Below are 16,009 nucleotides of genomic sequence, written 5' to 3'. Positions count from 1 at the left end.
TTATTGTTATGTGGCAGCCTGGATGGGAGGACTGTTTGGGGCGAGAATGGATCCGTATACATGTATGGCTGAGTCCCTTCGCTGTTCACCTGAGACTATCACTACATTGTTTGTTAATTGGCTCTGCTGCTACTGCTGCTGTTAAGTCGAGTCAGTTGTGTCTGTCTCTGTGCGACCCCCTAGACGGCAGCCCACCAGGCTCCCCTGTCCCTGGGATTCTCCAGGCAAGAACACTGGAGTGGGTTGCCATTTCCTTCTCCAATGCATGAAAGTGAAGTGAAAGTGAAGTTGCTCAGTCATGTCTGACTCTTAGCGACCCCATGGACTGCAGCCTACCAGGCTTCTCCATCCATGGGATTTTCCAGGCAAGAGTACTGGAGTGGGGTGCCATTTCTTTCTCCAGTTAATTTGCTATACCCCAATATGAAAGAAAGTTTAAGATGTTTTTTAAAAATATATTTCATAAGGCTATACCTGCCATAGATAATTATCCCACTGATGGATCTGAGCAGGGTAAATTGATAACTTTGCAGAAAGGAGTCACCATTCTAGATGCCATTAAGAACATTGACTCTTTGCGACCCTTTGGACTATACAGTCCATGGAATTCTCCAGGCCAGAATACCGGAGTGGGTAGCCGTTGCCTTCACCAGGGGATCTTCCCAACCCAGGGATGGAACCCAGGCCCCCACATTACAGGCGGACTCTTTACCAGCTGAGCCACAAGGGAAGCCCTGTGATTCATAGGAAGAGGTCAAAATATTTACATTAACAGGAGTTTGGAAGAAGTTGGTTCCAATCCTCGTGGATGACTTGGAAGGGTTCAAGACTTCCATGGAGGAAGTCACTGAAGATGTGGTGGAAACAGCAAGAGAACTAGAATGAGAAGTGGAGTGCTGAGTCACTGCAGCCGTGCCTGACTCTTTGTGACCCCATGGACTATAGCCCGCCCAGGCTCCTCTGTCCATGGGATTCTCCAGGCAAGAATACTGGAGTGGGTTGCCATGCCCTCCTCCAGGGGATCTTCCCGACCCAGAGATCGGACCCTAGTCTCTCGTGTCCCCTGCACTGGCAGGCAGGTTCTTCACCACGAGCACCACCTGGGAAACCAGAGCCTGAAGACTGAATTGCTGCCATCTCATGATAAAACGTTCACAGATGAATAGTTGCTTCTCACGGTTGAGCAGAAGTAAGTGGTTTCTTGAGATGGAATCTACTCCTGGTGAAGACACTGTGAAGACTGTACTATATAAATTTAGTTGTTAAAGCAACGGCAGGGTTTGAGAGATTTGACGCCAATGTTGAAAGAAGTTCTGCTATGGGTAAAATGCTATCAGGCAGCTTTTCGTGCTATAGAGAAATCATTCACGAAAGGATGAGGCAATCAATGCAATAAATTTCATCAGTCTCTTATTTTAAGAAATTGTCACAGCCATCCCGGCCTTCAACAACCACCACCGTGATGAGTCAGCAGCCATCAACATGGAGGCAAGACCCTCCACCAGCAAAAAGACCACAATTTGCTGAAGACTCAGATGTTAGTTAGCATTTTCTTAGCAGGAAAGTATTTTTTAATTAAGGTATATAAATTGTTTTAAAAGACCATGTTATTACACATTCAACTATAGTGTAAGGTAAATGTAACTTTTACATATGCTGGGAAACCAAAAATTCATGTGACTCACTTAATCGTGATATTCACTTGATTGTGAGACTTTGGAACCAAAGTCAAAGTATCTTCAAGTATTTTGTCCTTTCCAGAATGTCACATATTTAGACTCATGCAGTATATTCAGGTTGGCTTATTTTACTTAATAATATGCATCAAAGTTTCCTCCATGTCTATTCATGGCTTGAAAGCTCATTTGTTTTTGGCTCCAGATAATATTCCATTGTCTGGATGTTGTTGTTCAATCACTAAGTCATGTCCAACTCTTTTTGACCCCAGGGACTGCAGCACGCCAGCCTTCCCTGTCCTTCACTATCTCCCAGAATTGGCCCAAATGCATATCCATTGAGTTGGTGATACCATCCAACCATCTTATCCTCTGTCATCCCCTTTTCCTTCTGCCCTCAATGTTTCCCAGCATCAAGGTCTTTTCCAGTGAGTAAGCTCTTCCCATCAGGGGGCCAAAGTATTGGAGCTTCAGCTTCAGCATCAGTTCTTTCAATGAATATTCAGGGTTGATTTCCTTTAAGATTGACTGGTTTGATCTTCTTGCAATCCAAGGGATTCTCAAGAGTCTTCTCCAGCACCACAATTTGAAAGCATCAATTATTTGGCGCTCAGCCTTCTTTATGGTCCAACCCTCACCTCCGTACATGACTATTGGAAAAACCATAGTTTTGACTATATGGACATTTATCAGCAAAGTGATGTCTCTGCTTTTTTTATACACTGGTTATGTTTGTCATAGCTTTCCTGCCAAGAAGCAAGTGTCTTGAAGTGAGTTGCCATTTCCTCCTCCAGGGGATCTTCCTGACCCAGGGATCGAACCCACGTCTTTTGCATCTCCTGCATTGCAAGCAGATTCTTTCCCGCTGAGTCACAAAGAAAGCTTCTGTGTCTGGATGTACCCTAGTTTATTTAGCCACTCACCTGCTGAAGGACATCTTGATTACATCCAAGCTTTGGCAATTATGAATAAAGCTGCTATAAATATCCATACAATCCAGAAATTACCCTTCTTGGTATTTACCAAAATAAACTGAACACTTATGTCCGCACAAAACCCTGCATATGAATGTCTGCTGGATGTCTCTGTCTGCTGGTTCATTCTTAATTATACAACTGTATTTTGTATGTATGGGCTTCTCAGATGGCACAGTGGTAAAGAATCTGGCTGTCAATGCAGGAGATATCTGGGTTGGGAAGATACCCTGGAGGAGGAAATGGCAACCCACTCCAGTATTCTTGCCTGGAGAATCCCTTGGACAGAGGAGCCTGGTGGGTTACAGTCCATGGGGTCACAAAAGAGTCGGATACAACTGAGCATGCAAGCTTGTACATTTTATGTATACAATGGATATCATACAAAGTATATTCTAAACATAAAAATACTGGGAAAAAAGTTTGTTAAATGAGAGAATGAGAAAGAAAAACTAAATGAGAACTTGGCTTTGTCAAGGGGGTCTAATTTATTGCCGCCACTCCCAAGCCACATAAACTAGGACTTAGTTGAAACAATGCCAGCTTCCACAAAAATAACAGTGAGTGGTCTGGCTTTAATAATGAATGAGTCACGTTTCAGTGATTTCTGAGTTGGTGACATTTGTTCTTTTCTAGGGAGGGGATACGGAAGCTCACCCCCCTGTCCTGCCCTAGGGTCAGTATTTAAGCCCAGGGCTTCAGCAGAACAATTAATTTGACTCATCATACATTTCCCAGCAGCAGTGGTGTAGTTTATCATTTTCTTCTCCCCAGTCCTTCCCTAAGGGCAGGTAAACATGCAGTGATAAGGAGTTAAATCATCACCTCTATCTCCAAGAGCAGAGCCATCCCAGTTAGCGGCAGATGCTAAATGCCGGCCCAGGCAAAGATGCCAATGAGCCAGCAGACAGAGAAGCAGAAGCAAGTTGTGGTCCTTTCCATTAATCCCACCCCAGGCTGCCATTTTAAAGCCGCTGTTCTGGAAGCCCCCTTGCTCTCAGAAAAGCAGGGCACATCATGGGATGCCTCTGTGTTCTGAGATCTTTAACAGGGAAAATTATTAAATAGGAGGGCTGAGGAGGGTAGAGCTTGTTACAGACATCTGGGTGGATCAGGACCAGTGGGGGCAGGGGAGAGTGGGGCTCCACCTCTTGGTGGGAGAAGGCTAAGATTACAGGAAAAACCAGCGCATCTTATCGTTTCAGAAACAACTGGCCATTATTTTGATGAGATAGGCATCTGATTAACTTCATCATGGACCAGCATTTCCTCTGATTTGAGAATCGCATTCTTGCTTTCTCCTTTTTTCTCTTTTCCTTTTGTCTCATCCTGTCTCACTAGTTATGCAAGCAAAACAGGCTGCTATTAGCAAAAACAAACAGCACAACTTTAATGATTCAACCATAAAATTACTGCTCTGATTCCCCTTCTATGAAGCAGGAACTGAATCTCTCATTTGGATATCAACCTTCATGGCAGATATTGTGACATGCGTGCGTGCATGCTAAGTTGCTTCTTTCATGTCCGACACTTCGCAACCCCATGGACTGTAGCCCACCAGGCTCCCCTGTCCATGGGATTCCCCAGGCAAGAATTCTGGAGTGGGTTGCCATGCCCTCCTCCAGGGGATCTTCCAGACCCAAGGGTGGAACCCGCATCTCTTATGTCTCCTGCTTTGGCAGACAGGTTCTTTACCACTAGCGTCACCTGGGAAGCCCTAGATATTGTGAGAGTAATCTCATTTTACAAAACAGGGAGCCTGGGGGGCGGGAAGAGAGATGGGGTAACTGACTCAAGGCCACTCAGCCAATGGGGAGTCACAATCTCAGCCCCACCCAAAGGCCACTTTTAAGACTTTGTCTAAATCTCCCTTTTCTTATTTCCCCAGAGATCAGCCACATATGCATTTTATATCCTCTTTGGGAGCTCAATATTTATTTTGCAAGCATTTTTTCCATGTTACTGAGTACTCCCATCGCCAGGATTGCTAACAGCTGTGTATTGCTGCCTCCCATGGCTGCTCCACCTTCCCAAAGTGGGCCTCTTAGATTGCTCTCAATTTTTCTCTAGTACGAGATGCTGCCGCACTGTTTAACCTGGGATCTCTGAGTCATTGTTTGCTTTTAATCGGAGCTGGCAGAACTGCTGGCTGACAGGAGGAGGGTGCCTTTCCAGGCCTGGGGTGTTGATGTCTGAATATTCCACACTGTGGGTGCCACTCCTGGGGTCCCCAGATTATGGGAGCTCAGATGCCTGCCTCTTTGAGTTAAAATCTTTTCCTTTCGTAAAGCTCCTCTGTGGGAAAATGCCTTTGTTGAGCCTAATGATCAAAGGACCATATTCCCAACTCAGAGCTGCTCTGCTTCGAGGGGTGGGCGCCCTGGCTGCTGCAGCCAGACAGAGGGAACCCAGTGACAGCCAGCCCAGGAAGGCAGGGAGTCAGGATGGAGGAGGAGATTGGATGGCATGACTGGTATGAACAAACCCAGGCAGACAAAACTGGAAACATTCTCTTTCCGCCTGACGGGAGAAAAACACTGAGATTTATTGAGCACTAACTCTAGACATCATGCTAGGGACCACTCATCCCCACCCAATCCTTCCTGCAGGATTGTTATGGCTGCAAACCCGGGTTGTTCTACAAATAAGTTATTCTGTAATTGGTGCTCAAAACCATCACCCTGCACTTGAGTTGAATCAGGAGGTCCTTTGAGATCCCCTGCTGCCTCAAGACTGATTTTCAGCAGCCATAAGCAATTTGAAGAGTAATGAAAGAACTCACCCTTTTCACTACAGCCAAACAGAGGGCATACAGAGAGGACTAGGAAATGTTATCTGAGTGAAGGTCTGCGTAAATGCACTGTCCTCCTGCAAACACAGCTGTGTGTGTGTGTGTGTGTGTGTGTGTGTGTGTGTGTGTGTGTGTGTGTATGTTAGTCACTCATTCGTGTTGGACTCCTTGCAACCCCATGGACTGTAGCCTGCCAGCTCTTCTGTCCATGGGATTTCCCAGGCAAGAATACTGGAGTGGGTAGCCATTCCCTTCTTCAGGGGATCTTCCTGACCCAGGGATCAAACCTGGGTCTCCTGCACTGCAGGCAGATTCTTTACCATCTGAGCCACCAGGAAAGTCCTAAACATAGCTATGCGATCCCTCAGAAGAATGTTCCAGCAGCAGACAGACTCCAGATCAATTTTTTTTTTTAATAAGAAGGATATTTGGAAGCACATATTCTTCTCTCAGCTCCTGCCTTGGGCCACGTAGAAAACGAAACTTTCTTTCTTTGTGTTCTATATAATTAGACCCAAGGGTTGGGCCACCTTCCTCATTACAAAGGTAGTTGAGGGAGGAACCCAGAAAACTCTGGAAGCCTTCCTCTCCGATGATCCCTTGCAATTATTGCGTCCTCTATCATCACTCTCAGTGTTCGTTCTGAAAGCCGGCTGAGTGGGCGAAATATTCTCAGATGTCTAGAAGTACAGAGGTCTCTCCCTCACTCCTCGGTTACTCAGACTCCTCCAGGAGAATCTCACAGTGGGAAGAAAAGAAGACACCCCAGAGCTGCAAACTGAATATTAAGTCAAGAGGGAGCTGGCCGCTTTCCTAAGGACCTAGGAGGTGGGTTGGGGTCCTCAAGGCCACCCTAGTCTTCATCATTTGCTAGAAGGGCCCATAAGACTCACCACGAGGCTTATTCATGATTGACTGATTACAGCAAAAGGATGCAGAGCGAAATTGACTGAGGACTTAGGTGCCTGGGGTGAAGTGCAGAGGAGACCAGGGTCGTCTCCTGTGGAGGTGGGCCGGATGCCCTTAATTTCCCCAGCAGCAAGCTATGACACCTCTGTGAGCAGTCTTCCTTCAGGGAAGCTCATCAGAGACTCAGGATTCAGGGCGTTTATCAGGGGTCAGTCACAGAGTCACCTCCTTGAGACACGTACACAATTCCTGACTCCCGGAAAAGAAGCACAGACCACACTGTTGGCACACTCTAAGTCCCAGGAGCCCTTCTTCTCACTCCTGGGAATGGTGTGTTCCCTCCCCAAATCCAAGTTCCCCAAGGCCAGCCCAGGACTCACCTAGCAAGCAAGCCTTTCAGAGGCTAGAAGTCTCAGGCCAGACATGTTCACTTTTTCTGCACAGGTGGCAGAAAATATCCACCTGCCAATGCAGGAGACACAGGAGACCAGAGTTCAACCCCTGGGTTGGGAAGATCTCCCCCTGGAGAAGGAAGTGGCAACCCACTCCGGTATTCTTGCCTGGAAAAATCCCATTGACAGAGGAGCCTGGTGGGCTATAGTCCATGGGGTCACAAAGAATTCCGCACAGATTAGCAGCTGAACACACCCTGTCTTTGGAGAAGGAGATGGCAGCCCACTCCAGTATTCTTGCCTGGAGAATCCCAGGGATGGAGGAGCCTGGTGGGCTGCTGTCCATGGGGTGGCACAGAGTCAGGCACGACTGAAGTGATTTAGCAGCAGCAGCAGCAGCGCCCTGTCTTGGTTCTGCTATTTAGGGGACACTAGGTGGCGCCGCTGAGCTGACATAATTTTGTCTTGTGTGGGCTTCCCTTCCAAGAGCCTGGTCTGTAAAGACTTCTGTAATGTTTTCCTCCCGGTGCCGGCGTGTTCAGTAGTGTGGGGCTGTCTCTGCAAATCCCTAAGGAGTTAACTAGCATGAATTGCTCTGTGATGCAACGGTGTGTGTACTCTGGCCCATCCACCCATCTATGTATGAGCATTGTTACAGCCCTCCTGAGAAAAATTTGACATGGATTAATGACAACCTCTATGAATCAGGCAGGAACATTAATATCGTAAAACAGGCTACAAGGTAATTTGCCTCCCATTGTCTGGCAATTTCCTGTCGTCCTTTGGAGCTCTTCTATGGCAGTCCCTGCGGCTGGGCATTGCACGGTTCAGTTAGTCGCCAAAGCTTGGCCCCTGTGTTGCTGGCTGGGGAGATAGTGGTAAGTTATTCATGGCTTCGTAGACCTGAGAAGTAAACAAGTCTAGAACCCTTCTTTCACAAGGCAGAAACAATGATGTCAAAACCCCCCACCCCCACCAGTCACCCCAGCTTCTGTTTGTGTGTGTTTTTTTTTTTTTTTGGAATTCTTGTGGATCCAGCACTGTCCTTTATGTTCATCTTCACATTTTAAATCCTCATGGTAACTCTTTAGGGAGGAAAATGATTTCATAGATGAGGGGCCAAAGGCACAGAGAGGTTGAGCGACTTGCTCAAGATCACCCAGCAGAAAAGTGGCCAAGCTGAGAGCTGGATGAAATGGATTCCAGGGCCTTTAACCACTGAGAACCCGGCCCTCAGAGGACTGAACAATACAAGTGAGTCCAAACCCATGACTTCTCAGCTCTTTGTTGAGTCTCTGTTCCTTTAACCCTGTGACCTCTATTTATTTCTTTGCAGTTTGGGCTCTAGTTAGTGCTGGTCATGATATAAATATTCCTTGGTGAGTTTATAAACTGTTTCTATTAGACTCATCATCTCTTAACAGTTCAGGAGCCTCCTGACTGGTCCAGCCGTCTCCAGGATAAACTTTCTGAGTCCCACACCACGCCTACAATGAATGTTCTGCAACACAAGTGAGGATCTCAGTTCCAAGTTCAAATCCTTCAACTGCTCTTCAACACCCACAGGATGAAGTGTGGACCCCTTGGGCTGGCAGTCAACTTCTGACCACGTCTGCATAGTTCTCCAACCTGTCCCCAGCTGCCGGGCCACCTTCACACTCCACTGACTCATTTACAATGTCTCTATATCATCACCTAGGCCATCAGCTTCTCCACCTTTGAGAACTGCCATCTACAGTCATCTAACCCCAGCCCCTACTCTTCGTTCTTCGTGTCCCTGATCTGAAGGACCTGGCTGAGTGGCTGTAGCCCTTTTCAGCTTCCTGATACCGCAGGTCTTTCCACTCCATGTTGTATGTGCTTGCTTATTTGGCTCTTATGTTCACAATAGATCTTGAGCCCCTCAAAGGCAGGGACTGCAGAACTTGTCTCTAGAAGATAGGGTGGGAACCTGGGTCCCTAATAGGAGGAAGTAGAAAAGCGAAAAAGCATTAGTCGCTCAGATGCGTCCGACTCTTTGGGACCCCATGCACCTTAGCCCACAAGGCTCTTCTGTCCACAGTGCTCTCCAGGCAGGAACACTGGAGTGGGTTGCCATTTCCTTCTCCAGGGGATCTTCCCAACCCAGGGATCTCCTGCATTGGCAGGCAGGTTCTTTACTGTCTGAGCCATCAGGGAAGAATGTCCTAATAAAAGACACAAGAATGGGTTTGTCGGAAGTAGGTCCAATGGAAAAGTAAAAGGTGGACTCAGTGAATGAGATGGCCTGAAATGAGCCTAGAGATTAGCTAATATGGCAATCTTAAAACTATATTTTCTTGCAGATTACTTCTTTCAAATAGAGTCTTACGAGTTCCCCAAAACATAAAAGGAAATCTCTAGTCAAAGGCCCATATTGCCACACCTAGCCACCCTTCATGATTTTGCCTAAATTTTCCTTTTCTTTCTTTCTTCATACTGTTCATGGGATTCTCAAGGCAAGAATGCTGAAGTGGTTTTCCATTCCCTTTTCCAGTGGACCACATTTTATCACAACAAAATTATTAAGAAGAGGTGGCAAGAATACACAGAAAACCTATACAAAAATGATCTTCATGACCGAGATAACTATGATGGTGTGATCACTCACCTAGAGCCAGACATCCTGGAATGCGAAGTCAAGTGGGTCTTAGGAAGCATCACTATGAACAAAGCTAGTGGAGGTGATGGAATTCCAGTTGAGCTATTTCAAATCCTAAAAGATGATGCTGTGAAAGTGCTGCACTCAATATGCCAGCAAATTTGGAAAACTCAGCAGTAGCCACAGGACTGGAAAAGGTCAATTTTCATTCCAATCCCAAAGAAAGGCAATGCCAAAGAATGCTCAAACTACCACACAATTACACTCATCTCACAGGCTAGCAAAGTAATGATCAAAATTCTCCAAGCCTGGCTTCAGCATTACATGAACCGTAAACTTCCAGATGTTCAAGCTGGATTTAGAAAAGCTAGAGAAACTGAAGATCAAATTGCCAACATCCACTGGATCATTGAAAAAGCACAGGAGTTCCAGAAAAACATCTACTTCCACTTTATTGACTATGCCAAAGCCCTTGACTGTGTGGATCACAACAAACTATTTTAATAAAAATTTTAAGAAAATTCTGAAAGAGATGGGAATACCAGACCATCTGACCTGCCTCCTGAGAAATCTGTGTGCAGGTCAAGAAGCAACAGTTAGAACTGGACATGGAGCAACAGACTGGTTCCAAATCGGGAAAGGAGTACATCAAGGCTGTATATTGTAACCCTGCTTATTTATGTGCAGAGTACATCATGTGAAATTCTGGGCTGGATGAAGCACAAGCTGGAATCAAGATTGCCAGGAGAAATATTAATAACCTCAGATATGCAGATGACACCACCTTTATGGCAGAAAATGAAGAACCAAAGAACCTCTTGAGGAAAGTGAAAGAGGAGAGTGAAAAAGCTGGCTTACAACTCAACATTCAGAAAACTAAGATCATAGCATGCGGTCCCATTACATCATGGCAAATAGATGGGGAAACAATGGAAACAGTGACAGACTTTATTTTCTTGGGCTCCAAAATCACTGCAGATGGTGACTGCAGCCATAAAATTAAAAGATTCTTGCTTCTTGGAAGAAAAGCTATGATCAACCTAGACAGCACAGACATTAAAAAAGCACAGACATTACTTTGCCAACAGAAGTCCTATAGTTTTTCAAAGCTATAGTTTTTCCAGTAGTCATGTATGGATGTGAGAGTTGGACTATAAAGAAAGCTGAGCACCAAAGAATTGATGCTTTTGAACTGTGGTGTTGGAGAAGACTCTTGAGAGTCCCATGGACTACAAGGAGATCCAATCAGTCCATCCTAAAGGAGATCAGTCCTGGGTGTTCATTGGAAGGACTGATGCTGAGGCTGAAACTCCAGTACTTTGGCCACCTCATGTGAAGAGCTGACTCATTGGAAAAGACTCTGATGCTGGGAGGGATTGGGGGCAGGAGGAGAAGGGGACGATAGAGGATGAGATGGCTGGTGGCATCACCGACTTGATGGACGTGAGTTTGAGAAAGCTCTGGGAGTTGGTGATGGACAGGGAAGCCTGGCGTGCTGCAGTCCATGGGGTCACAAAGAGTCAGACAGGACTGAGTGACTGAACTGAACTGAACATTCTCTTTCTCAAAGCCTCATATCATGGTCATTGTCATGGCCTGGGCCTGTCGGGTTGATTGTGCTCAGGTAAATCAGTTGCCGTAACACACAACCCCTAAATCTTGGTGGCTGAACACAATGAGAGTTAATTTCCCAGCCCTGTTGCCACCCAAGCAGGTGAGCAGGGGTGCTCTGCTCCCTGCAGACACCCTGGGGCCCAGGCTCATTCTACTGAGGGGCTCCTTCATCCCTGAGAGGTTCAGAGGCCTCTGCAGGGGGTCCTCTGTGACTGTCCAGCCTGCAGGAAAAGGAAGTGAGTGAGAAGGTCCAGGAACTCTTAACATCTCTTTACACATCTTTGGTGACAAATGGTCCTATGAACCCCTACCCCCACCACACCACCCCCGCCACCCAGATTCAAGGGACTGAGGCATGTGACGTGGCAGTGTAGGCAGGAATAGGAAGAGGGTAGATGCTGTGAGCTCGGGCAGGCTCTGCAGTCCCAGTGGATTCAGAGCAGCTTTCAGAAGCATCGCTTCACTCCAAAGCTTTTGGCTCTGATGAAATATCACAGAATGGCCCCAGGTGAGCCAAGGAGGAGGTATACAGACTAAAACACACTTAGCAGTCAGCCAGTGTTGATGCCACATCCTCACCTCCCCCCAGTTCAGTCTTTCCACATGGACCTGGGGGTATTGATGTGATCATCTTTGTGTTTTCCAGACTAAGAATAGGGATAGAGTCGTGGTTAAGAGGTGGGCTCTGGCGTCCTGCTGCCTAGATTTGAGTCCTGACCATAATGGGACCTTGGGAAAGGCCCATGGCTGTACCTCAAGTTCATCTGCCCAGGAGACAAGTCAGAACACAGGACCTGTCTCAGAGGGTTGCCGAGGGGATGGGTTCATGTGTTTCCAGTTTTTAGACTAGTGCATGGCATGTGGAGAATGTGATTTTTATTGTTTTTAATATTTATTATATTTAATAAAATGTGATATTTACTATTTTTATTATTAATGTAATAAATGTGATATTTACTATTTTTATTATTGTATGATGCCCGGCCCATAGCAGAAACTCAGTTTAAAACACACACACTCATCTCAGCACCTGCTCTGTACTGGGCACTACCAGTCCGTGCCAACATATTCCATGAATCTTCAGCCCAATGAATGAGTCATGCAGGGAATTAGCTCAACAAGCCTCATCACCTGGCTTCTGCTCTCACATGTGCTTTGGGGCTACCTTTCATCTTGGTTTTGGCTGAATTCACACCCAAAGACAAGTGTTTAATTGCTAAAGGCGTCGCTTTGAAACCAACTTTCAGGGACTGTCAGAGATGTGTTTCCACAGAGGGCAACTCTGCCAGGCTTCTCCAGCCCTCTGCAGATGCATCCATTCTCCAGTTTCCCCAAATTGAAATAAGAAGCGTCTGCAGAGACTCCCAAAGCAGCGCCTAGCAGTGAGAGATGTGAAAGCCGCCTCTTCCCCGACCAGGCTCCTGAGTGCTTGGAAAGGAAAAGAGAACATTTCCTCCCAAACAGCATCCTTTTAGTTTCTGTGTGTAAACTCAGGACGCTGGTCATTGCTGCAGGCGTGGGAAGACAAGGCTATTGAGAGCAGTCATCAGCAAGACTCTTCCCAGCGCAGCTGCTGGAATCTGTGCAGGACTTCGGTAGGGACCAAGTCACATCCAAGAATGACCTTCAACGCTGGAAGTTCTCCTGATTATCGTGCCAGAGGCCTGGGAAGTCCTGGGCACTCACTTCAGCTTCTCTGGAGGCTCTGGACTCTGTTGGTAGTCCTGGGAGCATCTTGTGAAAGTGAAAGAAAGGGAAGTCACTCAGTCGTGTCCAGCTCTTTGTGATCCCATGGACTATACAGTCCATGGAATCTCTAGGCAAGAATACTGAAGTGGGTAGCCTTTCCCTTCTCCAGGGGATCTTCCCAACCCAGGGACCGAACCCAGGTCCCCCACATTGCAGGCAGATTCTTTATCAGTTGAACCACAAAGAAAGCCCAAGAATACTGGAGTGGGTAGCCTATCCCTTCTCTAGCAGATCTTCCCTACCCAAGAATTGAACAGGAGTCTCCTGCATTGCAGGAAGATTCTTTACCAACTGAGGTATGAGGGAAGCCCAACTGCCTTCCTGCGGCCACTCCATCCCTCTGGATTAGTGCTAACCATGCTGTTTCTCGCTCTATACTTGGCTTCCTGAGGGGTGTCCTCCTTACACTCTTTGGGGCCCTGACATGGCAACTTAACAAGGACCCAATCAGGACTGATCTTTAAACCTGTAAATATCCTGGGCTTCCCTGGTGGCTCAGTGGTAAAGAATCCACCTGCCAATGCAGGAGACATGGGTTCAATCCCTAGTCCAGGAAGATCCCACATGCCACCGAGCAACTAAGCCCGCAAGCCACAACTATTGAGCCTGTGCTCTAGAGCCTGGGAGCCGCAACTACTGAGCCCATGTGTCACATCTACAGGAGCCCATGTGCCCAGGCTGCCCAACAACAGAAGCCATGGCAATGAGAAACTCAGGCACCGCAACTCGAGAGTAGCCCCCGTTCACCAGAACTAGAGAAAAGCCCACGCAGCAATGAAGACCCAGCACAGCCAAAAATAAACAATAATAAAGATGTCTCATATTTAACAAAAATGGTGTGATGATGGTTTTAAAATAAATAAATACATGTCCTGTTGGATTTAGCTGCTTCACTCTCATACCTTCATCATGCATGCAGTCACTGGTGGGTGGTTGTATGCAGGCTCTGAAGCCAGGCAGACTTGGCAAAAATCATTCTCCACCACTTACTAGCCATGTGGATAAATACCTTACTCTTGGCTCCCTCCTCTGTAAACGGGGGTGTCAACCGCCAGGGTTCTCGTGAGTATGAAATGGAATTACTTATGTGTTTTGGTAGAGTTTCAAGAGTTAGACACAACAGCAAGTTTGTCTGATTGAAGCTAAAAAAGAAGGCGTTGAAAAAAATAGTGAGCAGCTCCCAAGATGGCTGGGAGGGCTGGCAAGCCAGGCTCAGAATCTCTGCAGGGAGAAGATATATGTTCTTTTTCAGATTCTTTTCCATTATAGGTTATTACAAGATACTGAAAATAGTTCCCTGTGCTCTACAGCAGGTTCTTGTTGTTTATCTGTTTTATGTGTGGTGGTATGTATGTGTTAATTCCAAACTCCTAATTTATCTCTCCCCACCTCCAATATCCTCTTTGGTAAGTAAGAGGAATTTTCTAGAAATGGATTTGCTGGGTTCTAGGTTAGGATCTTCAACTTGACTAGGTAAAGCTAAACTGTTTTCCAAGGTGACTGTACAAATTAAATTCCCACCGTCAGTGTACCAGAGTACACGCAGCTAGTCACTACTGAACCCTTACCAGACCTGTTCATCTTTAATCTCCCTGGGGATTGGGTGATCTCCATACAGGTACTGGGTGCTGCTGCTTCAAGTTCTTGGGTAATTTCATGACAGCCCGAGACAATCAGTGTTATCACTCCCATCTTGCAGATGAAGAAACCCAGGTTTAGCTGGTTTAAATCATTAGCAAATCATCATGCTGGGATTCAAGCCCAGGTCTGTGTAACCAGACCCTATGCTTTTTCTGCCATTCTATAACACTGGCTGTTATTGGAGAGGTCTCTGGGCCTTTATGGGGTACCTATGGGGAACTATGAGCTTCTTGGAGATGGAACTCTCATGGGGAGCACAGTTCATGACCTCAGTCTTTAGTGTATGTCAGAATCACTCAGTCCCATCCCAAACCCACTGAATCAGAATCGACAGCAGTGTTGTGTGTTGGGGTGGGGCAGGGTCTAGTGAGCATGAAGTGGGCATCTTATTGTGGTTTATTTAAATAATTTTTAAAGTTTATTTTTGGCTGTGCTGAGTCTTCATTACCCAGCAGGCTTTTCTTTGGGTTGCGGTGAGCTAGAGCAACTCTTCATTGTTATGGGCTGGCATCTCACTGCAGTGGCTTCTCTTATTGCCCAGCACAAACTCTAGGGCACACAGGCTGTGGCATGTGGGCTCTACAGGCTCAATAGTTGTGGTGTGTAGGCTTAGTTGCTCCATGGCATGTGGCATCCTCCTGCACCAGGGATCGAACTGTGTCTCTTGAATTGGCAGGTGGATTCTTTACCACTGAGCCACCAGAGAAGCCCTCATTGTGAGTTTAATTTACATTTCTGTGTTAATAAACATGTGGAACATTATGTCATTAGCTTCCTGGTCAGCTGAATTTGTTTTGGAGTCTGTTCAAATCTTTGACTCATTTCTACTTGTGTTGTCTTATTGATTTGTTAGAACTCTTTATATATTGTGACTACAAATCCTTTGTATCTACATGGGTTGCAAATATGTTAGCTCAGTTGATGGTTTGTCTTTCCAATTTTCATGATGCCTTCTGAAGAGCAGAACACTCTTAAGTCTGATGAAATCCAAATGAGCATTTTGTTTTTCTTTTCTGGTTTTTTTCTGTGTGTGTCTTGAATCTTTACCCACCCCAAGGTGGCAAATATTTTCCCTTATTTAGGTATGAACATTTTAAACACATTTTCAAGGTGATTCTGTTGTGTGGTTCTCCTTGGTTCAGTCAGATGTGAATTTGATTCCCAGGTTTGCTACTCAGCTGAACAAGTCAGTTTGTCTCTCTGAGCCTCTGTTTCCCTACCTGCCAAAGGATTTGAAAATAAGGTCTGTCCACAAGGTTTGTTAGAAGGATTCAGTGAAACAGCTCAAACAGAGCTTAGCGAAATGCCTGGTATGAAACCAGTGTTCCATAAAAGTCATTTTGTTTATATACAATGGGCTTCGAGCAGCTGGGAGGAATAACATGGTTTGTTGTTTGTTTTCAGTACATCAAGGCCTTTTACAACGAGTCGTGGGAGAGAAGGCACGGACATCCCATAGACTCGGACACTCTGACCCTGCTCTGGTCTGTGACCGTGTCCATATTCGCCATCGGTGGACTCGTGGGGACGTTCCTGGTGAAGGTGATCGGAAAATTTCTTGGGAGGTCAGTGGGGGCCCCTCTGTATTGGCCATACTATGTCTGTATTAGAGTCAGGATTGCAGGAGGCAACAGAATTCCACT

General features: G+C 46.2%; 1 protein-coding gene across 4 annotated transcripts in view; it reads left to right on the top strand.

Moving 5' to 3' along the window:
- Positions 1-16,009, top strand: part of SLC2A9 (solute carrier family 2 member 9) — a 242,496-nt gene that overhangs the window by 17,866 nt on the left and 208,621 nt on the right. For all 4 annotated transcript variants that reach the window (XM_070791806.1, XM_070791804.1, XM_070791803.1 and 1 more), the window contains one exon: positions 15,771-15,931. In XM_070791806.1, the coding sequence (XP_070647907.1) occupies positions 15,771-15,931 (161 nt within the window). The remainder of the gene's footprint in view (positions 1-15,770; positions 15,932-16,009) is intronic.

The sequence above is a fragment of the Bos indicus genome, chromosome 6, assembly GCF_029378745.1.
Source record: "Bos indicus isolate NIAB-ARS_2022 breed Sahiwal x Tharparkar chromosome 6, NIAB-ARS_B.indTharparkar_mat_pri_1.0, whole genome shotgun sequence".
Taxonomy (NCBI): domain Eukaryota; kingdom Metazoa; phylum Chordata; class Mammalia; order Artiodactyla; family Bovidae; genus Bos; species Bos indicus.
The sequence above is the reverse complement of the archived record's forward strand: the minus strand, read 5'-3'. Positions and strand labels throughout refer to the sequence as shown.